Below are 24,605 nucleotides of genomic sequence, written 5' to 3'. Positions count from 1 at the left end.
CTTGATTTGGAAATGGGGGTATCGCCAGTCACTCACCCCCGGAAGTTGCTGTCCATTCACCGCTGTCATTTGGGATGCGGCTGACTCGCTACCCGCTGGTTGTCGGTGCGGGTTATACGGCGGTGCGGGTGTCCTTCTGTTCCCACAGCCCGGCTCGACCTTCAACAGGGCCGTGTCTCCACTGCTCCCAGGTGGTCTTAGCGCGCTACCCTCTTCATGTCATGGGGTAACGCCCATAAGAAGCGATCCATGACCACTTTGTCTATGATAGAGAGGGTGGATAGGTCAGTTAGAAACCACGCCCTGGTGATGTGCAGTAGTTCGCTCATCTGGGCTCGGGGGGAGGCATCGGCCACAAACCTCCAGTCATGGACTAACGTAACGGCTGGGTATCTCCCGTTTGAGACCGTCATAGTTAGCCGCCTGTTCGTCGTTAAGGTCCCAATATGCCTTTTGGGTGTTCCTGGTAAGGAACGGGGCCAGCAGACTTGCCCACTTCGGCCTTGGCCATCCTTCCAAAACCGAGCTCACTTCGTTATCGCTGGTACTGAGCACGACTAAAATGGAGTAACCTCTCTTCCCCAGTCCCCACCCCTGTGTGCTGCCCTTCTGACAGCTTTATGGGACTCGTCCAGCTGGTGAGCAATCAGCTCCTTGATTACTCACCAACCACAATCAGCCCTAATTAGTCCTGGCCGGAGATCCCGTTGAGACCTGGCACGTACATCAAAGGGAGCCTCGATGAGTCTCCCCCTGGTGGTAAACCTGCGGTATGCCATTATATATATATGTATATAAACTCTGCAAAAAAGAAACGTCCTCTCACTGTCAACCTTGTCTATTTTCAGTAAACTTAACATGCGTAAATATTTGAATGAACATAACAAGATTCAACAACTGAGACAGACATGTGACTAACAGAAATTGAATAATATGTCCCTGAACAAAGAGAGGGGTCAAAATCAAAAGTAACAGTCGGTATCTGATGTGGCCGTCAGCTGCAATAAGTACTGCAGTGCATCTTCTCCTTATAGACTGCACCAGATTTGCCAGTTCTTGCTGTGAGATGTTACCCCACTCTTCCACCAAGGCACCCGCAAGTTCCCAGACATTTCTGGGGGGAATGTCCGATCCAACAGGTCCCAGACGTACTCAATGGGGTTGAGATCCGGGCTCTTCGCTGGCCATGGCAGAACACTGACATTCCTGTTTTGTAGGAAATCTTGCAAAGAACAAGCAGTATGGCTGGTGGCATTGTCATGCTGGAGGGTCATGTCAGAATGAGCCTGCAGGAAGGGTACCACATGAGGGAGGAGGATGTCTTCCCTGTAATGCACATGTGTTGAGATTGCCTGCAATTCAAAAAGCTCAGTCCGATGATGCTCTGACTCACCGCCCCAGACCATGCTGGACCCTCCATCTCCAAATTGATCCCGCTCCAGAGTACAGGCCTCGGTGTAACTCTTTTTCCTTCAACGCTAAACGTGAATCCGACCATCACCCCTTGTGAGACAAAACTGTGACTTGTCAGTGAAGAGCACTTTTTGCCAGTCCTGTCTGGTCCAGCGACGGTGGGCTTGTGTGGGTTTGGTGGGTTTGCCCACAGTCCAGCCTCTCTCAGCCTATTGCGGACAGTCTGAGCACTGATGGAGGGATTGTAACACGGGCACTTGTTGTTGCGATCGTGTACCTGTCCCGCAGGTGTGATGTTCGGATGTACCGAACCTGTGCAATTACGAGGATGATCAGCTGTCCGTCCTGTCTCCCTGTAGCACTGTATTAGGCGTTTCACAGTACGGACATTGCTATTTATTGCCCTGGCCACATCTGCAATCCTCATGCCTCCTTGCAGCATGCCTAAGGAGAGAAGCAGGGACCCTTGGCATCTTTCTTTTGGTGTTTTTCAGAGTCAGTAGAAAGGCCTTTTAGTGCCTTAATTGCCTACCGTCTGTAAGCTGTTAGTGTCTTAACGACCGCTCAACAGGTGCATGTTCATTAATTGTTTATAGAACATTGAACAAGCATGAGAAACCCTTTTTCTTGTTGACAGCTTTGCTAACACTTGACATTCTCTCAACCAGCTTCATGAGGTAGTCACCTGGAATGCATTTCAATTAACTATTGTGCCTTGTTAAAAGTTAATTTGTGGAATGTATTATGTTGTGACAAGTAAGGGGTGGTATACAGAAGATAATCCTATCTGATAAACGACCAAGTCCATTTTATGGCAAGAACAGCTCAAATAAGTAATAGAAACGACAGTCAATCATTACTTTAAGACATTAAGGTCAGACAAGCCAGAACATGTCAAGAACTTTGAAAGTTTCTTCAATTGCAGTCGCAAAAACTATGAAGCGCTATGATGAAACTGGCTCTCATGAGGACAGCCAGAGGACTGGAAGAACCAGAGTTACCACTGCTGCATAGGATAAGTTCATTAGAGTTACCAGCCTCAGAAATTGCGGCCCAAATAAATGCTTCACAGAGTTCAAGTAACGGACAAATCTCAACATCAACTGTTCAGAGGTGACTGCGTGGATCCTTCATGGTCGAATTGCTGCAAAGAAATCACTGCTAAAGGACACCAACAAGAAGAAGAGACTTGCTTGGGCCAAGAAACACTAGAATTAGACCAGTGGAAATCTGTCCTTTTGTCTATTGTGTCCAAATATGCGATTTTGGGTTCCAACCGCTGTGTCTTTGTGAGATGTAGAGTAGGTGAACGGATGATCTCTGCATGTGTGGTTTCCCACCGTGAAGCTTGGAGTAGGAGGTGTGATGGTGTATGGGTGCTTTGCTGGTGACACTGTCTGTAATATATTTAGAATTCAAGGCACACGTAACCAGCATGGCTACCACAGCATTCTAAAACGATACTCCATCCCATCTGCTTTGAGCTTAGTGGGACGATAATTTGTTTTTCAACAGGACAATGACCCAAAACACCTTCAGGCTGTGTAAGGGCTATTTGACCATGAAGGAGAATGATGGAGTGCTGCATCAGATGACCCGGCCTCCACAATCAACCAAACTCAACCCAATTGAGATGGTTTGGGATGAGTTGGACCGCAGAGTGAAGGAAAATCAGCCAACAAGTGCGCAGCATATGTGGGAACTCCTTCAAGACTGTTGGAAAGCATTCCAGGTGAAGCTGGTTGAGAGAATGCCAAGAGTGTGCAAAGCTGTCAACAAGGCAAAGTGTAGCTACATGAATAATCTCAAGTGTAAAATACTATTTTTTTGTTTAGCACTTTTTTTGTTACTACATTTTTCCATATGTGTTATTTCATAGTTGTGATGTCTTCACTATTATTCCAAAATGTAGAAAATTGTGAAAATACAGAAAAACCCTTGAATGAGTAGGTGTGTCCAAACGTTTGACTGGTACTGTATACATACAGTGCATTTGGAAAGTATTCAAACCCCTTCCCTTTTTCCAATTTTTTTTTGTGTTACAGCCTTATTCTAAAATGCGTTAATCATGGTTCAAGAAAGTACTGAGTAAAGCGTCTGAATGCTGACTGTATGTAAATGTGATAAGAATTTCCTTTTTATTTTATACATTTGCAAAAAATGTTATAAACATGTTTTTATGGGATAGATGGATGAGGAAAACAAATATTTAATCCAAGTTTAAAAAAACTCTGGAAATGTGGAAAAAGTCAAGTGGTCTGAATATTTTCCGACCACTTTTTGCATTGTATGTATTACAAGACCAGGGTTTTGGTTATGAAATTGTATATAATAACAACAATAATAACAACAATAATAATGCTGAAACAAATTATTATAAATACGGGAGGAAAAAATGGCATCCTATCTGAATAGACATTTGCACAGTGATATGCATTTGTGCATTTGTGTGGTAATAAAACATATTCTGTTAATGTAGAAAGTATGTTATAAAAGGCCCAACATTTTCTACTTAAAACATTTCCACATGTGTGTAAGTCCTAAAAACACATATTCTCAACTGTACGCTACGCAAATGCGATTATAGATGCATGCAATGTGTATAAATAAATAAAACATGTTGCAGGCTGTGTTCAAAACTGTCAAAGAAACCTGGCAAGCTTGATAGCTAGCAGCTAGTCTACCTACCGTGCCAAGCAACATCTCTCCAGACTTTAGGGTTTGGCAGTATCCCAGGACAGATAGCAGTGGTTCCAGCAACTGAGGCTAACCAATTCGCGGCTAAACAGGTAGGCTGGTAAACAAACGTTTCTTCAACTAAAACAGTTTTTCAAAACAACAAACCGAGCTCAGCATATTTTTTGTTATTTATTTAACCAGGGAAAAACACATTGAGACCTAGGTCTCATGTGCCCTGGGAACAATACATAAAATACAATTATACACAATGTAAAACACAAAATTAAATAGCAAATATCACATACACAATAAACAATCAAACAAAACACATTTATCAATATAAAAACACCTTTCTCCTAAACTGACCCAGAGACAACAACACATCCAAATGAAAGGTCACTTGGAGATTATTCCACAGGACAGGGGTCTGGTAGGAAGAGGCTAAACTCTGTGGATACATGTGGACTGTCCAGCGTTAACCAACCCTGTGATCTAGTGTTGTAATTCCAGTTTCTATATTTGGTCAGTGATGTTAAGTAAATTGGTACTGACGACCTCATTTACTCATTTGCTTTCACCGTATGTGTTGGTATTGTTGTCTTTATTGTTTACCTGTTTGTATGTGAATGGAAGTGTGTAGACTATATGGCTTTAACGCCCGTGTCTGTGGTTATTCTCAGGTGGCTGCGCTGGGCTGGTTGTTTGGTGATAAGGCCTACCTGAGGAGTAGCTGGAACCTTCTAGACGGGTTGCTGGTGATGATCTCAGCCATAGACATCCTTGTCTCATTGGTGTCCAACAGCAGCCCCAAGATACTGGGTATGCTCCGGGTGCTGCGCCTGCTACGGACACTCAGGCCACTACGGTGAGTTGTATATACACACACACATGCTTGAGCACACACACGCTGGCACACACACACATTCGCGCACATGACCAACGCACGGATGCACACAAACACACTCATACACACACACAAACACACGCATTGGAACACACACACGTGCAGGCCTCCTCACTAATATACCTTTTTCCAAAACAGTATATGTACCAGACTTACAGTGTGACTTTCCCCACTTCCAGTGTCCTGTACCAACGTCACATATCTCCCACTAGGGAGGCCTGGAACAGCTGAAGCTACTTACAGCAGTGTGTGAATGGTAGTGGTTTTTAACCGTGGAATAAGGGAACTCACTTTAAAATGGGGAAAACTATTTATTGACTTTTTCTATCGGTGTCTTCTTTCTCTGAGAATGGTTCATGAGGTGCAGAAGAGCAGTGTGTGTGTTGGGCATGTTGGTGTGTGTGTGCGTGAGTGTGCGCATGTGCGTGTGTGTGAGTTTGTGTGAAAGGGAAGACTCAACAATGTTTCTGATAAGTTACATTTTTCCCTCAGATGTCTCTATGATATATGGCCTGTCTGTGAGTTTGTTGTCATGCGGCTCAGTGTGAGCGCGTGTGTTTGTTCCCTTGCCTCTTGTCTCTCCTCTCGTGAAGCTCTACCGACCTGCACTCAAATATTTATTAGCATCTCTGGAAAGCACAAAAATCAAATAGGAATTTTTCCTGCCCGATTTACCCGCAAAACGCTGTGGGATAACCACTTCAATCTCCTACCTGACCCCTCTCAAATATGACCCCTGACCTCTAGTGAAATGGAATCTACTATTCCTGTCTTCAGACTAGGATTGCTTTTATCGTGTGTGTGTGTGTGTTTTTCCCCAGCAATATAAACCCATCAGATGAACATAAATCAAAAGTCCAAGTCATTTTCTTTGATAGAGTTTGTACAGCTGATGTGGGTTCATGTACTGTCTATGGGGCTTAAGTACTGTCTATGGGGTTTATGTACTGTCTAGGGGGCTTAAGTACTGTCTATGGGGTTGATGTACTGTTTATGGGGTTGATGTCTGTCTTTGGGGTTGATGTACTGTCTAGGGGGTTTATGTACTGTCTATGGGGTTGATGTCTGTCTAGGGGGTTTATGTACTGTCTATGGGGTTGATGTACTGTCTAGGGGGTTTATGTACTGTCTATGGGGTTGATGTCTGTCTATGGGGTTTATGTACTGTCTATGGGGTTTATGTACTGTCTATGGGGTTGATGTCTGTCTCTGGGGTTTATGTACTGTCTATGGGGTTGATGTCTGTCTATGGGGTTTATGTACTGTCTAGGGGGTTTATGTACTGTCTAGGGGGTTGATGTACTGTCTATGGGGTTGATGTACTGTCTAGGGGGCTTATGTACTGTCTATGGGGTTGATGTCTGTCTATGGGGTTTATGTACTGTCTATGGGGTTTATGTACTGTCTATGGGGTTGATGTCTGTCTATGGGGTTGATGTACTGTCTATGGGGTTGATGTCTGTCTTTGGGGTTTATGTACTGTCTAGGGGGTTTATGTACTGTCTATGGGGTTGATGTCTGTCTAGGGGGTTTATGTACTGTCTATGGGGTTGATGTCTGTCTTTGGGGTTGATGTACTGTCTATGAGGTTTATGTGCTGTCTATGGGGTTGATGTCTGTCTCTGGGGTTTATGTACTGTCTAGGGGGTTTATGTACTGAAAGAAAGAGAGAGACATCAAGGGAAGAGGAGAACACTAACAAAAGGGTTCCTCAAGGGTTGGGAAGGCTAATGGTTCTATATGGAGCCATAATGACTCAAATAACCTTTTGAGCACTTTTGAGATCTTCAATGGTTCTTTATAGTTCACAAGTTAGTTCACCATTTATTTAATCTGTTGTGTCATGCTATTACATGTTATATATACATGTAACTATGGCTGGTGATGATGTCTTGTGAAAGACTCATGTATGGCCTTGTGTCATTTAAGAAGTGTTGTCTAAATCAGTCAGTGGTTCTCATTTCCCTCCTCAGGAACCCCCAGCTGTTCCAGAGGTAGTTCACTGGATTCAACTTGTCAATTAACACAATAATAACACCTATTGAATAAAATTTTAAAAAGCATATTATATGGCTAATCAGAAAAATATATGATATGGCTAATCAGAAAAATATATGATATGGCTAATCAGAAAAATATATTATATGGCTAATCAGAAAAATATATTATATGGCTAATCAGAAAAAGAAACCATGTATGGGTCTTCAAAAGGATCTGCAAAGAACCAGATTAACGACATGTCTTTATAGAACCACCTTCTCCATAAAGGGTTCTTTATTCCATTTAGAACCTCATGACCATGGTTCATTGTAGAACCTTAGGAAAAGGGTTCTTTATTGCACCATGCAGGTTCCATTTAGAACCTCATGACCATGGCTCTTTGTAGAAGCCCCCCCCCCCCCCCCCCCCCAAAAAGTGATATGAACAGTAGCACCAAAAAGGGTTCTGCTGTGGTTACCAGCCAGATAACCCATATAGATACAAACAAACTAAACAGAAATTGTGTGAACAGGGGATAGATAAAGAGAGGGAGAGAGAAATGCTGAGCTGGTGTTCTCTCCTCCCACATACAAACACTACAGATTATCGCTCTGATAGGAAATAATACATTAATAATTTATCCTTTGAGGGTATTAATTAGCTTTCAAACCCTGATACTCAGACGAAAGAAGACGAGAGGAGAGAAGAAGTGAGTAGAAGAGGGGAGGGGAGGGGAGAAGAGAAGAGAAGAGAAGAGGAGCATGAAAATGCCACAATATCAGTATGCTGGTCTGGGAGTCTGTGCTGTACTGAAGGCCGTCTCAGAGAAAGTTCAGTTAGTTTGACAGGAAAGTAAACTTCTGATCAAGCACAGCTCTGAAAACGAGGGCTTACTGTATACAGCACTGCACTGTATATGTGGAAACCCTAGAGATACTCATAACATGGATTCTGAACTGAGCTTGTGTGGCAGGAATCTCATAGGACTAAATTAAAATAATGTAGAATATCAAAGCTTTACACAGCACTGTGGCATTAATAGCTAAAAAGCAGATCAATGTTTTATCACATAAAAAATATAACACACAACATGACCCCTCACCCTGTAGATGATGTAATTATCTGGAGGGTTCAATCCTTGGCACAACAGAGAATTGGACAAAATAATACTTGTGTGATTTATTTGTGTGTTTTCCAGTTTGTCAGTTCAGAGGCTTTAGTTTCAGGACAGGAAACGAGAAGAGTGGGTGAATTAAACATGAGTCTGTCTGTGTTTTCCCCTGAAGCACTGGGGTGTGTATGGTTCACACACACACACACACACACACACCCACACACACACACACACACACACACACACACACACACACACACACACACACACACACACACACACACACACACACACACACACACCTCTGTCAGATATACCTCTCTGTCTCTTGTGACATTACAGGCAGAGGAAGAGTTTCTGTTCATCTAACTCTGTTCATCTAACTCCTCACAGAGTTTATCTGCTCTTTCTCATGTCTTCATTTCAGACATTCATCAAACTTGTAAATGTGAACTTGTTCTCAACTAGCCTACCTGGTTAAATAAAGGTGAAATATACAGTATATATAGATTTTTAAACTCCGTTCTGCTCAGTTCAGCTCAGTTCTAACACTCTGCATACGCTAAAGGTGGTATGGAATAGTCCCTGCGATATGCAACTGTTCAGGGAAGTCAGGAACCAAATCACGCAGTCAGTCAGGAAAGCAAAGGCTAGCTTCAAGCAGAAATTCACATCCTGTAGCTCTAACTCCAAAAAGTTTTGGGACTCTGTCAAGTCCATGGAGAACAAGAGCACCTCCTCCCAGCTGCACTGAGGCTAGGTAACACGGTCACCACTGATAAATCCATGATAATTGAACATTTCAATAAGCATTTCTCAACGGCTGGCCATGCCTTCCTCCTGGCTACTCCAACCCCGGCCGACAGCCTTGGTTTTTCTGACTGTCTCTCCTGGTTCACCAACTACTTTGCAGACAGAGTTCAGTGTGTCAAATCGGAGGGCATGTTGTCCGGACCTCTGGCAGTCTTTTTCGGGGTACCACAGGGTTCAATTCTCGGACCGACTCTTTTCTCTGTATATATCAATGATGTCGCTCTTGCTGCGGGCGATTCCCTGATCCACCTCTACGCAGACGACACCATTCTGTATACTTCTGGCCCTTCCTTGGACACTGTGCTAACTAACCTCCAAGCGAGCTTCAATGCCATACAACACTCCTTCCGTGGCCTCCAACTGCTCTTAAACGCTAGTAAAACCAAATGCATGCATTTCAACCGTTTGCTGCCCGCACCCGCCCGCCCGACTAGCATCACCACCCTGGACGGTTCCGACCTAGAATATGTGGACAACTATAAATACCTAGCTAGACTGTAAATTCTCCTTCCAGACTCATATTAAACATCTCCAATCCAAAATCAAATCTAGAATCGGCTTTCTATTTCGCAACAAAGCCTCCTTCACTCACGCCGCCAAACTTACCCTAGTAAAACCGACTATCTTACCGATCCTCGACTTCGGCGATGTCATCTACAAAATAGCTTACTCTACTCAGCAAACTGTATGCAGTCTATCACAGTGCCATCCATTTTGTTACCAAATCACCTTATACCACCCACCACTGTGACCTGTATGCTTTAGTCGGCTGGCCCTCACTACATTTTCGTCACCAGACACACTGGCTCCGGGTCATCTGTACGTCTATGCTAGGCAAAGCTCTGCCTTATCTCAGTTCACTGGTCACAATAACAACACCACCCATAGCACACGTTCCCGAAAGTATATCTCACTGATCATCCCCAAAGCCAACACCTCATTTGGCCGCCTTTCATTCCAGTTCTCTGTTGCCAGTGACTGGAACAAATTGCAAAAATTGCTGAAGTTGGAGACTTTTATTTCCCTCACCAACTTTAAACATCAACTATCTGAGCAGCTAACCGATCGCTGCAGCTGTACATAGTCCATCTGTAAATAGCCCACCCAACCTACCTACCACATCCCCATACTGTTTTTATTTTATTTACTTCTCTGCTCTTTTGCACACCAGTATCTCTACTTGCACATCATCATCTGCTCATTTATCACTCCAGTGTTAATCTGCTAAATTGTAATTATTCGCTCCTATGGCCTATTTATTGCCTACCTCCTCATGCCTTTTGCACACACTGTATATAGACTTTCTTTTTCTACTGTGTCATTGACTTGTTTATTGTGTTATTGACTTGTTTATTGTTTACTCCATGTGTAACTCTGTGTTGTTGTCTGTGTCACACTGCTTTGCTTTATCTTGGCCAGGTCGCAGTTGTAAATGAGAACTTGTTCTCAACTAGCCTACCTGGTTAAATAAAGGTGTTCTCAACTAGCCTACCTGGTTAAATAAAGGTGTTCTCAACTAGCCTACCTGGTTAAATAAAGGTGTTCTCAACTAGCCTACCTGGTTAAATAAAGGTGAAATAAAATAAAAATTAACCAAATGGAAAGACAACATGTTAGGATGATTGGGAATCCCATAGGGCGGCGCACAATTGGCCCAGCATCGTACAGGGTCTGTCATTGTAAATAAAAATGTGTTCTTAACTGACTTGCCTAGCTAAAACTTGCCTAGCCACCAGCCAACATCCGGTGAAATTTCAGAGCACCAAATTCAAATGACAAAAATTGTAATATTAAACATTCATGAAAATACCAGTGTCTTACATACTTTTACATTTAAAAGCTTAACTTCTTGTCAGTTTTTAAAAAGGCTTTACGGCGAAGGCACATTATGCGATTATCTGAGGACAGCGCCCGGCACACAAAAGCTTTACATACATTTTCCAACCAAGCAGAAGCGTCACGAAAGTCAGAAATAGCGATAAAATAAATCACATACCTTTGAAGATATTCATCTGGTTGCAATCACAAGGGTCCCAGCTACATAACAGATTGTCTTTTTGTTCGATAAAGTCCTTCTTTATATCCGAAAAAAGTATGTTTCAATGGCTCGCTTGACTCAGCAATCCACCGGTTTCCCTCATTCAAAATGCATACAAAATGAATCCCGTAAGTTACCAATAAACTTATTCAAGACAAGTCAAACAGCGTTCCTAATCAATCCTCAGGTACCCTTTTATGTAAATAAACTACCAAGTTTAAGACAGAGAATTAACAGAGACCATTAACGGAGATAAATAACGAAGTATGTGCACAAGAAAAAATACAAATTCTAGCTCATTTATCAAAAAACAAGCTTGAAACTCTTTCTAAAGACTTTTGACATCTAGTGGAAGCCCTAGGAACTGCATTCTGGGAGGACTTCCTTTTATATTCCCATTCCCAGCCATTGTAATCAGAGGTGGTTTATGCCTGCCATATTAGTTCTGTTGTACTCACAGACATAATTGTAACAGTTTTGGAAACTTTAGAGTGTTTTCTATCCAATACTATTATATACATATCCTAGCTTCTGGGCCTGAGTAACAGACGGTGTACTTTGGGCACCTCATTCTTCCAAACTTCCGAAAACGTTTTTCTAGCCTGAAGAAGTTAAATAAAGGAAAAAACAAAAATGGGAATTGAACCTACAACCCTGCCATTACTAGAGCCATGCTCTGCCAACGGAGCCACAAAGGACCACAAGTAGAGAAGAAAAAAGAGATCCTACACACTTCTCCAATTGTCCCAGCTAACAGTGCATGTGAGTGTGTTTTACTCATTAGGAATGTTAATGATGCAATTATACAGCATAGAGGAGGTTCTGGGAGAGAGAGTGTGTGTGTGTGTGTGTGTTTGACAGAATAATGCATCAGTTTGTTTAATTGTGCACACACACACTGCTGTTCTCATCCATCAACTCCATGACCTCAACTGAGGCTTCACATTTTATATTTTAGTCATTTAGCAGATGCTCTTATCCAGAGCGACTTACAGGAGCAATTCAATCAAATCCAATCAAATGTTATTTGTCACATGCACCCAATACAACAGGTGGAGTAGACCTTACAGTGAAATGCTTACTTACAATCCCTCAACCAACAATGCAGTACAAGAAATAGACTTCAGAAAATATGAACTAAATAAACTAAGGTAATAAATAAATCTAAAGTAACACAATACAATAGCAATAGCAATAACTATACAGGGGGTACTGGTACCTACTCAATGTGTGGGGGTACAGGTTAGTCGAGGTCATTTGTACATGTAGGTAGGAGTAAAGTGACTATGCATAGATAATAAACAGCGAGTAACAGCAGTGTAAAAACAAAGGGGGTCAATGCAAATAGTCTGGGTGGCCATTTGATTAATTGTTCAGTAGTCTTATGGCTTGGGTGTAGAAGCTCTAAAGGAGTCTTTTGGACCTAGACTTGGCACTCCGGAACCGTGTTCCGGTACCGCTTGCCGTTTGGTAGCACAGAGAACAGTCTGACTTGGGTGACTGGAGTCTTTGACAATTTTTTGGGGCCAATGAGGGTTAAGTGCCTTGCTCAAGGGCACATCGACAGATAATTTCCCTAGCCGGCTCAGGGATTCGAACAAGCAACATTTCGGTTACTGGCCCAAGGTTTTTGTTAGCACCTAAATGTTCCCTTTAAGTCACCTTAAGTCACCTTTACGTCCCCTTAAGTCACCTTAAGTCCCCTTATTTCAACTTAGCTCTACCAAAAACCAGCTGCAGCCCCGAACCCCTCCTCCCCTGTCACTACGAGGCTCAGATGGAAGATAGACTGTTCCAAAATGCCAGGGTGGTGGGGGTCAAGAGTGTTAGCCATGTTGTTTATTGATGTATCCTCTCTGTCTCCCCTCCTGTCATCTGTGTGTTTGGGCTCATCCATCTCACCCTGTAGATGATGTAATTATCTGGAGGGTTCTATCCTCATACTCCCTCACCCTGTAGATGATGTAATTACCTGGAGGGTTCTATCCTCATACTCCCTCACCCTGTAGATGATGTAATTACCTGGAGGGTTCTATCCTCATACTCCCTCACCCTGTAGATGATGTAATTACCTGGAGGGTTCTACCCTCATACTCCCTCACCCTGTAGATGATGTAATTACCTGGAGGGTTCTGTCATCATACTACCTCACCCTGTAGATGATGTAATTACCTGGAGGGTCCTATCATCATACTACCTCACCCTGTAGATGATGTAATTATCTGGAGGGTTCTATCCTCATACTCCCTCACCCTGTAGATGATGTAATTATCTGGAGGGTTCTATCCTCATACTCCCTCACCCTGTAGATTATGTAATTACCTGGAGGGTTCTATCCTCATACCCCTCAACGCTTAGGTCAGGGGAAGGCAACCCTGTTCCTGGAGTGTCGCCGGTACTGAGGATTTTGTTCCAACTATGCAGCACACCTGACCAAATCAAATGAAACAATTCAAATCAAGTTGTGTTGGTCGCATACACATATTTAACTGATGTTATTGCAGGTGTCGTTAAATGCTAATCAGTTCAGTGATTGCCTAAATTCAACACACCTGTTCTTCCAGGATGATTAAATCATAGACGTGAAGTGCCAGCGGCAGTCCAGGACCAGGGTGTCCTAGCCCTGCCGTAGACGATGTAATTATCTGGAGGGTTCTATCCTCGTAACCCTCGCCCTGTGACAGCATGCCTCATTAATTAAAACAGCCTCCAAACATTATGGAGAAGCATCTCTCTCTCTCTCTCTCTCTCTCTCTCTCTCTCTCTCTCTCTCTCTCTCTCTCTCTGTCTCTCTCTCTCTCTCTCTCTCTCTGTCTCTCTCTATCTCTCTCTCTCTCTCTCTCTCTCTCTCTCTCTCTCTCTCTATGTATGAATAGAGATTATGGAAACTGCCTCATTCGGTGTATGACCTTGCCATAAAATACTTGGCTCCCCCTAACAAGCACCTATCCTCCGTGAACTCGCTGACCTCTCGTGTTTCCTCTGTTTCCTCTCGTGTTTCCTCTCGTGTTTCCTCTCGCGTTCGTGACTCTCTCTCTTTACAGTTTTAACTTTCTCTCAAACACAATCTCCTCTTATTGTTGTGGAGGGGATAATAATAATGATCAAAATAATAATAATAATAATAATCTATAATTTTTCAGATGATACATAGCTATACAATATATACCACACAGGAAAAGAGGGCAAGAGAGAGAGACAGATAGAGAGTTGTTTAGCTCAATTACAGAGCAGCCAGCCCAGATGGCGACGCCTGTGGCTCTCCCTCCCCCTCTTCCCCTTCATTTCTCCTTCCTCACTCCCCCTCTCCTCCTTCCCCTTCTTCCCAAGGCATCAGTGACAGTCAATTGCTCTCATACCTCCAGTACCTGCTCACCTGACATCTCATCACCTCTCTCTTTTCACTGTAGGTGGTGAATTACGTTTCTGGTCATCACAAATTTGCTACACAAGAAGAGATCAGTCTGTTCCTATCGCCCACCCGGTGCCCTTGGAGAGTACTGGATGACTTCCATCTCTCCACGTCTGCCTTTGATTCATTTCCTTCCACTCCTTTCCTCTTTTGACCTTTTCCCAGTCTCCTCCCACTCACAAGGCAGGCAGGGCGCTTGACCTCATCTTCACTATTGGCTGTTCGCCTACAATTCTCATTTCAACTCCCTTCCAGATCAATGCTTTCTTTCATTTTCTCTCCCTCTCTTCCCCAAACCTAGCCACTCAGATGGTCATGCGCCATCAGAATCTTCGTTCTCTCTCACCAACTGTTCTCTCCTCTTCTATCCTATCATCTCTACCTTATGCTAAATCCTTCTCCCACCTGTCTCCTGTCCTCTTTCCTACTGGCAAGCTAAGCCCTCCCCTCCTGCTCTGTGGCTGAGTGACTCATTGTGAGCTTATAGAACAGGGCTGAGAGCAACTGAATGAAAATGAAGGAAAACTAAACTTCCAGAGGCCCTATCATCCTTTCACTCCCTCTTCTCTACCTTCTACTCCTCTGCTAAAGTCACTTTCTATCACTCTAAATGTCAAACTCTTTGCCGCCACCTCTCACATTTACAGTTTAGTAATTTAGTAGATGGTCTTATTCCAAGCAACTTACAGGAGCAATTAGCACATTGACCGATTTTTCATCTTGCCGGCCTGGGGATTCCATTCAGCAACCTTTCGGTTACTGGCCCAACGCTCTTATTAATTGCTATCTTAATCCTCCACCACTTTCAAAAGACGTTAGAAGATATCCACTCCTTGAGTCCCCTCTCTCTCCAGATGAAATCCTTTGGCTAGTGATGTCCAGTCGCCCGGGAACCTGACAAATGGCTGCCTTGACTAAGCTGTACCCCCGCACGTTGACTCGGTACCGGTAACCCATGTATATAGACTTGTTATTTTATTTTGTAACTTTTTTATGTTTATTTAGTATTTTCTTAAGTCTATTTTCTTAAATTCTTGGCGCACCCATCCCATTAGCGGGATACATTTCGTCAACATCCGGTGAATTGCAGAGCACCAAATTCAAATTAAATTACTAAACATATATTTAATTTTCATGAAATCACAAGTGCAATATAGCAAAACACAGCTTAGCTTGTTGTTAATCCACCTTACATGTCAGATTTCAAAAAGGCTTTACAGCAAAAGCACTAAGTGTTTAGGTTAGGACATCTCTCTCAGCAGACAAAACATTACAAACAGCTAGCAGCGAAGTAGATTGGTCAAAAGTCAGAAAAGCAATAAAATGAATCGCTTACCTTTGATGATCTTCGGATGTTTGCACCCACGAGACTCCCAGTTACACAATAAATTGTCCTTTGTGTTCCATAAAGATTATTTTTATATCCAAAATACCTCTATTTGGTTGGCGCGTTTTGTTCAGAAATCCCAGGCTCGGACAGTCACGACGGTGCAGACTAAAATGCCAAATAGTATCAGTAAAGTTCGTAGAAACATGTCAAATGTTTTTTATAATCAATCCTCAGGTTGTTTTTACAATGAATAATCGATAATATTTCAACCGGACAGTAGCTTTTTCAATAGGAGAGAGAGCGAAAATGTCTGCTCCAAGCTGTTGCCCATGCAAATCTCTTCCATAGAGAAAGGAATCTGGTTGATATCCCTTTAAATGAAGGGAAGGCATGCAATGGAACAGAGTGGTTTCAGGAAAAACAGCACTTCCTGGTTGGATTTTCCTCAGGTTTTTGCCTGCAATATCAGTTCTGTTATACTCACAGACAATATTTTGACAGTTTTGGAAACTTTAGTGTTTTCTATCCTAATCTGACAATTATATGCATATTCTAGATTCTGGGCCTGAGAAATAGGCAGTTTCATTCGGGTAAGATTTTCATCCAAACATAAAAATACTGCCCCCTACACTCAAGAGGTTAAAACTGCATTGTTGATTAATGGCTTGTAAGTTAGCATTTCACGGTAAGGTCTACACCTGTTGTATTCGGGGAATATGACAATTACGATTTGATTTGATGAGAGGATCTGAGTCTGCACCACATGTTCTCACTACTGGTGTCCCCCAGGGTTCTAGGCCCCCTCTTAATTCTCTATACACCAAGTCACCAACACACATCTCTGTGTTCATGGCAGATATCTCAGCTTGGATTTCTGTCCACCACTTCAAACTCAACCTTGACAAGACGAAGCTGCTCTTCCTCCTGATGAAGGCCTGCCTGCTCCAAGACCTCCCCATAATTGTTGGCAACTCAACGGTGTCCCCCTCCCAGAGTTCACAGAACCTTGGCTTGACCCTGGAAAACAACCTGTCATTCTCTGCAAACATCAAAGCAGTGACTCGCTGCTACAGGTTCATGCTCTACATCACACAGGAAGCAGAGCAGGTCCTTATCTGGGCTCTTGTCATCTCCCGTCCAGACTACTGCAACTCTCTGTTGGCTGAGCTCCCTGCTTGTGCCATTAAACCCCTGCAACTTATCCAGAATGCCATAGCCCGCCTGGTGTTCAACCTTCGCAAGTTCGCCTATGTCACCCCGCTCCTCTTCACCCTCCACTGGCTTCCATTCGAAGCTCCTATCCACTACAAGACCATAGCACTTGTCTATGGAGTTGCAAGGGGAACTGCCCCTCTCTACCATCAGGCTAATGCTCAAACCGTACATTCCAACCCGAGCACTCCATTCTGCCACCTCTGGTGTCTTGGCCGTCCCACCCCTACGGAGGTCAGTTCCCACTCAGGCCAGTGAAAGCTCTTCTGTTCTCAGCTTTCCCCTGAAGCTAGGACAACAGAGTTCCTGCCCATCTTCCAAAATCGTCTTGTGACTCTCAAACCAGGGTCCGGGAGCGTAATCATCGCCTGACACTAATTAGCATAACGCAACGGACATAAATCTTCCTAGAAAATCTTCCTAGTCATGAAAAATCTCAAGTGAAATATATTGGAACACGGCTTAGCCTTTTGTTAATCACCCTGTCATCTCAGATTTTCAAAATATGCTTTACAGCCAAGCTAGACAAGCATTTGTGTACATTTATCGATAGCCTAGCATAGCATTATGCCCTGCTAGCAGCAGGCAACCTTGCCATGAAAATCAGAAAAGCAATCAAATGAAATCGTTTACCTTTGATGAACTTCGGATGTTTTCACTCACGAGACTCCCAGGTAGATAGCCAAAGTTAATTTTTTCCCAAAATATTATTTTTGTAGGCGAAATAGCTCCGTTTGTTCTTCACGCTTGGCTGAGAAATCGACCGGAAATTGCGGTCACGACAACCCTGAAAAATATTCCAAATTAGCTCCATAATATCGACAGAAACATGGCAAACGTTTTTTATAATCAATCCTCAAGGTGTTTTTCAAATATCTATTCAATAATATATCAACCCGGGACAATTGGTTTCTCAGTAGAAGTGATTGGAATAATGGCTACCTCTGTACTTTACGCAAGATTTTCTCCGGGAGCATCATGTGACCACTTGCGCAATGTAGCCCCCTACGGGTATTCTTCAAGATCAATGCGTAAAACTATGTCACAATGCTGTAGAAACCTTGGGGAATACGTAGAAAGCATAAGCTAGTTGATGGCACATTCACAGCTCAATAGGGACTCATTGGAACGCAGCGCTTTCAAAATATGGGCCACATCCGGATTGGATTTTTCTCAGGCTTTCGACCTGCAACATCAGTTCTGTTATACTCACAGACAATATTTTTACTGTATTGGAAACTTCAGAGTGTTTTCTATCCAAATCTGTCAATTATCTGCATATTCTAGCATCTTGTCCTGACAAAATATCCCATTTAAAACGGGAATGTTTTATTTCCAAAAAATGAAAATACTGCCCCTAGAGTCGCAACAGGTTTTAAATAAATCCCCCCCACGAATCATATTTTCACTGACACTGACTTTGCTTGTAGGTACCTTACTTGCTAGGATTTTGTTATGTGGTTGTTCTCTCCCAGCTATAGATGAATGCATATATAATGTATACGTGCAAATATCAGTGTTATTGATCTTGTCTCAGTCAGCCCACGTATCAGTCTTATCCCCATATCCCCCATATATCCTGTCTCAGTCCTTCTCTTAATGAGTTATTGACTTCCTCTCACTCCCTGCACTTCTCTCCCCGAATAAGAACTGCACACATAAGAACGACTGGACTGAGGACAAAGCTGATCTCAGCATGTTAGATAGTTACAGATATATACTGAGAAAGGCTCAAAAAACGAGTAGAGGCAGACAGAGACAGGCAGACAGAGACAGGCAGACAGAGACAGGCAGACAGACAGACAGACAGACAGAGACAGGCAGACAGAGACAGGCAGACAGACAGACAGACAGACTGTATGGTGGAGAGACAGTGAAGCGAGAGAGGTACTGGAGTGATGAGGGCAATTGACTGTCACTGATGACCTGTGACAGGAAGGAGGGAGAGGTGAACAACGGGAAGTAGGAGAGGGGGAGGGAGGAAGGAGAAAGGAAGGGGAAGAGGGGGAGGGAGAGCCACAGGCATCTCCATCTGGGCTGGCTGCTCTGTAATTGACCTTAACAACTCTCTCTCTCGCTCTCTCGCTCTCGCTCTCTCGCTCTCTTTCTCTCGTTCTCTCTCTCTCTCCCTCTCCCTCTCTCTCTCTCTCGCTCTCTCCTGCACTCTTCCTCAGTCTTCCGAGTCTAACGTTGTGTTTCTGTCTCTCTCATCCAGTGTGATCAGCAGGGCCCCAGGTCTGAAGCTGGTAGTGGAGACTCTGATGTCGTCTCTAAAGCCCATAGGGAACATTGTGGTCATCTGCTGTGCCTTCTTCATCATCTTTGGTATCCTGGGAGTACAGGTGAGATCAGAACCATTTTTGCACCCCATACAAAAAGGCCTAGCATATTATACATTTTCCCAAAACAATATCAACCAACCAATATCAGGGAAAATGTTTCTTTCAAGTTAGGTTTCACACCTTAATACCTTTGGTGTTAAGGGTTCTTCTGGGCTCCTTCCACACACCCATCTCTCCTCTTGCCAGTGACAATGTTGGAACTGACAAGTGGCTAATATGTCATTACGCATTAGCCAGGGCTCTTAGGTCGTATATCAGCAGGAAAGTGCTCTTCCAGGTGGTTTCCACGATATAACTGAGAACCCTGCTTGTCAAGTCGTATAGCTGGATAAGATGTGGTCGTAAGCCCGCTGTCCAATTTACACTTAATGTTCTGTGTGTCCTTGGAGTCACAAAAATATGTTACCTGTGTGTATGTGCTTGTTTGGTGTCTGCGTCTGTGCATGAGTTACATGCTACTAATCACGAGAGGACATGCAAGGTCACTACGGAATCCTCTCATGGGATATGGCCTGAAGACCAATTGGTATTTACAATAAAATTGGCATTAGTGTGACCACATGTGTGTGTGTGTTTTCTCTCTCCAGCTCTTCAAAGGGAAGTTCTTTGCGTGTCAGGGAGAGGACGTGAGAAACGTCACTAACAAGTCAGACTGTATGATGGCCAACTACAAGTGGGTCAGACAGCAGTACAACTTTGACAACCTGGCACAGGTACCATACTCAACACAACCAGACACAGGTACCATACTCAACACAACCAGACACAGGTACCATACTCAACACAACCAGACACAGGTACCATTCACAACACAACCAGACACAGGTACCATTCACAACACAACCAGACACAGGTACCATTCACAACACAACCAGACACAGGTACCATACTCAACACAACCAGACACAGGTACCATTCACAACACAACCAGACACAGGTACCATTCACAACACAACCAGACACAGGTACCATACTCAACACAACCAGACACAGGTACCATACTCAACACAACCAGACACAGGTACCATTCACAACACAACCAGACACAGGTACCATTCACAACACAACCAGACACAGGTACCATACTCAACACAACCAGACACAGGTACCATACTCAACACAACCAGAAACAGGTACCATTCACAACACAACCAGACACAGGTACCATACTCAACACAACCAGACACAGGTACCATACTCAACACAACCAGACACAGGTACCATACTCAACACAACCAGAAACAGGTACCATACTCAACACAACCAGAAACAGGTACCATACTCAACACAACCAGAAACAGGTACCATTCACAATACTTACAGAGATGTTGTATCTCCACTACTTTTTTTCTAAACTGCCCTCGTGGAAAGGATGGTTGGGTTGATATCATGTGTGATGTTCTCCCTCTCTCGCCAGGCTCTGATGTCTCTGTTCGTGCTGGCCTCTAAGGATGGTTGGGTTGATATCATGTTTGATGTTCTCCCTCTCTCGCCAGGCTCTGATGTCTCTGTTCGTGCTGGCCTCTAAGGATGGTTGGGTTGATATCATGTGTGATGTTCTCCCTCTCTCGCCAGGCTCTGATGTCTCTGTTCGTGCTGGCCTCTAAGGATGGTTGGGTTGATATCATGTGTGATGTTCTCCCTCTCTCGCCAGGCTCTGATGTCTCTGTTCGTGCTGGCCTTTAAGGATGGTTGGGTTGATATCATGTGTGATGTTCTCCCTCTCTCGCCAGGCTCTGATGTCTCTGTTCGTGCTGGCCATTAAGGATGGTTGGGTTGATATCATGTGTGATGTTCTCCCTCTCTCGCCAGGCTCTGATTTCTCTGTTCGTGCTAGCCTTTAAGGATGGTTGGGTTGATATCATGTGTGATGTTCTCCCTCTCTCGCCAGGCTCTGATGTCTCTGTTCGTGCTGGCCTTTAAGGATGGTTGGGTTGATATCATGTGTGATGTTCTCCCTCTCTCGCCAGGCTCTGATGTCTCTGTTCGTGCTGGCCTCTAAGGATGGTTGGGTTGATATCATGTGTGATGTTCTCCCTCTCTCGCCAGGCTCTGATGTCTCTGTTCGTGCTGGCCTTTAAGGATGGTTGGGTTGATATCATGTGTGATGTTCTCCCTCTCTCGCCAGGCTCTGATGTCTCTGTTCGTGCTGGCCTCTAAGGATGGTTGGGTTGATATCATGTGTGATGTTCTCCCTTTCTCGCCAGGCTCTGATGTCTCTGTTCGTGCTGGCCTCTAAAGATGGTTGGGTTGATATCATGTGTGATGTTCTCCCTCTCTCGCCAGGCTCTGATGTCTCTGTTCGTGCTGGCCTCTATAGATGGTTGGGTTGATATCATGTGTGATGTTCTCCCTCTCTCACCAGAATCTGATGTCTCTGTTCGTGCTGGCCTCTAAAGATGGTTGGGTTGATATCATGTGTGATGTTCTCCCTCTCTCGCCAGGCTCTGATGTCTCTGTTCGTGCTGGCCTCTAAAGATGGTTGGGTTGATATCATGTGTGATGTTCTCCCTTTCTCGCCAGGCTCTGATGTCTCTGTTCGTGCTGGCCTCTAAAGATGGTTGGGTTGATATCATGTGTGATGTTCTCCCTCTCTCGCCAGGCTCTGATGTCTCTGTTCGTGCTGGCCTCTAAGGATGGTTGGGTTGATATCATGTGTGATGTTCTCCCTTTCTCGCCAGGCTCTGATGTCTCTGTTCGTGCTGGCCTCTAAAGATGGTTGGGTTGATATCATGTGTGATGTTCTCCCTTTCTCGCCAGGCTCTGATGTCTCTGTTCGTGCTGGCCTCTAAAGATGGTTGGGTTGATATCATGTGTGATGTTCTCCCTCTCTCGCCAGGCTCTGATGTCTCTGTTCGTGCTGGCCTCTAAGGATGGTTGGGTTGATATCATGTGTGATGTTCTCCCTTTCTCGCCAGGCTCTGATGTCTCTGTTCGTGCTGGCCTCTAAAGATGGTTGGGTTGATATCATGTGTGATGTTCTCCCTCTCTCGCCAGGCTCTGATGTCTCTGTTCGTGCTGGCCTCTATAGATGGTTGGGTTGATATCATGTGTGATGTTCTCCCTCTCTCACCAGAATCTGATGTCTCTGTTCGTGCTGGCCTCTAAAGATGGTTGGGTTGATATCATGTGTGATGTTCTCCCTCTCTCGCCAGGCTCTGATGTCTCTGTTCGTGCTGGCCTCTAAAGATGGTTGGGTTGATATCATGTGTGATGTTCTCCCTCTCTCGCCAGGCTCTGATGTCTCTATTCGTGCTGGCCTCTAAAGATGGTTGGGTTGATATCATGTGTGATGTTCTCCCTCTCTCGCCAGGCTCTGATGTCTCTGTTCGTGCTGGCCTCTAAGGATGGTTGGGTTGATATCATGTATGATGGATTAGATGCAGTGGGAGTCAACCAACAGGTATACAACACACACACACACGCACACACACACACACACTCTGTTCCCTAGCGATACAGTAGAAGCTGTAGAACAAAGGCTTGGTTGGCCAGAGGCAGAGGAGTCTTGATTTTTACGTCAGCATTTCTGTCTGTGCTTCAGGAAACTTGTCATTGATCTTCTCTAAGCTGCTTACTGTCCAACATCCAACAAACATCCAACACTCCTCGTGCTTCTTCCGCATGCCCTGTGCACTGGGTCTATTTATACATTTAGCTTTACTGATATACTGTTTTGTATTAAAAAATAAACTGAATTATTCATGCAGGGATTTATGCATTCGTATCTATGATTTAAAGTGTTGACTGGAGCAGCAGGATAGGTAGGTGTGTGACGGTGTCCTGGCATCTGGTAGTGTGTTCTTCTCTAGGTGGATAGAAACACACAGACACACACACACACAGACACACACACACACAGACACACACACACACAGACACACACACACAGCGTTTGCAGTTAGAACGTCGCCACAGTGCTCGTTAACGTGTGTCTCCCCTTCCAGCCGCAGCTGAACCACAACCCCTGGATGCTCCTCTACTTCATCTCCTTCCTGCTCATCGTCAGCTTCTTCGTGCTCAACATGTTCGTGGGTGTGGTGGTGGAGAACTTCCACAAGTGTCGTCGCAGCCAGGAGGCCGAGGAGGCCAAGCGCAGGGAGGAGAAGAGACTGAAACGGATGGAGAAAAAGAGACGGAGTAAGGAGAAGGAGATGGCTGGTCGGTAGTCTTTCCACATCTTTTCTGAGTCCTGCTTGTTTTGGTTTGATTCGCTTTGATTTGACCAAAGCCAAGCGATTGAGAGGGAACGCGCTAAACCTGAAGTCGCTGCTATTTCTACTGTAGAAGTCCTTTTTCTTTCTATGTTCTCCCCGCTAGTTGTCCTCTCTCTGCCTGGTGGTCAGCGGTCACCCATTCTGGTCCTGGAGAGATACTTTGGATCCAAAAAGCCCACACACACCGAGTCTCTCTCCAGGACCGGAGTTGGTGCGCTGGTCTCGTAGAATAGACACCCCGCCCCCTTTTCCTGCCTGGCCTATCATAGAGAGCATACTTATGACCGCCCCCTTGGAGCATGCCCAGTGAGTACTGGTGGGCGGGACTTGCATGATGTGGCACTTCCACAGGTAGAGGGAGGGGGGTGGGGTGAGCGGAAGGTAACGCCCCCTTCTATATCCCAACTCCTTTCCTGCATATAGTTGTAGTACAGCCGGAGGGGTCGGTAGAACTACAAACCAAACTAGGAAGTACGTAGATGCTGATCTAGGGTCTGATCTAATGGCTTCCTTCATATAGTAAGGGTTAGGGTTATACGATGGTCAGCAGATCCTAGATCTGTCCCCACCGTCCCTCCAGCTGTACAGGAACGGGTTACCAGATGCCCGATGTCGCCTCTCTCTATAGTAATTCCACTGCCTTCGAACCCCAGACATTGGACAAGAGAAGAGTGGATATTTCAGAAGCCATATTGGCTTTAGAGATACTTTTGGTTCGATAAATCTAAGATCATTTTGATATTTTGTAATCAGATGTTGATGGTAGTTGACACTGGGAATGCAGAGAAATACAGATGGATATGGAGCTTCTCTTGGAGACGTGGTCACCAGTAACACTCCCAGTCACTCACACAGAACGAACACACATTCAGTCACTCACACCCTCTCACACAAATTCAGTCACTCACACAGAATGAACACACATTCAGTCACTCACACAGAACGAACACACATTCAGTCACTCACACCCTCTCACACACATTCAGTCACTCACACAGAACGAACACACATCCAGTCACTCACACCCTCTCACACACATTCAGTCACTCACACAGAACGAACACACATGCAGTCACTCACACAGAACGAACACACATTCAGTCACTCACTCCCTCTCACACACATTCAGTCACTCACACAGAACGAACACA

At 44.3% G+C, this 24,605-nt stretch overlaps 1 protein-coding gene across 1 annotated transcript in view; it reads left to right on the top strand.

Annotated features, from left to right (window-relative positions):
* LOC109866076 (voltage-dependent T-type calcium channel subunit alpha-1G-like) overlaps window positions 1-24,387 on the top strand; it is a 190,771-nt gene extending 166,384 nt beyond the window's left edge. Inside the window, exons 19-23 of the mRNA XM_031799296.1 lie at window positions 4,773-4,957; window positions 19,111-19,237; window positions 19,825-19,950; window positions 22,551-22,640; window positions 23,185-24,387. Coding sequence (XP_031655156.1) covers window positions 4,773-4,957; window positions 19,111-19,237; window positions 19,825-19,950; window positions 22,551-22,640; window positions 23,185-23,406 — 750 coding nt within the window. The 3' untranslated portion in view covers window positions 23,407-24,387. The remainder of the gene's footprint in view (window positions 1-4,772; window positions 4,958-19,110; window positions 19,238-19,824; window positions 19,951-22,550; window positions 22,641-23,184) is intronic.
* Window positions 24,388-24,605: the final 218 nt, after the last annotated feature.

Source organism: Oncorhynchus kisutch, linkage group LG20 (genome assembly GCF_002021735.2).
Source record: "Oncorhynchus kisutch isolate 150728-3 linkage group LG20, Okis_V2, whole genome shotgun sequence".
NCBI lineage: Eukaryota > Metazoa > Chordata > Actinopteri > Salmoniformes > Salmonidae > Oncorhynchus > Oncorhynchus kisutch.
This window is presented reverse-complemented; position numbering and strand designations above follow the sequence as displayed.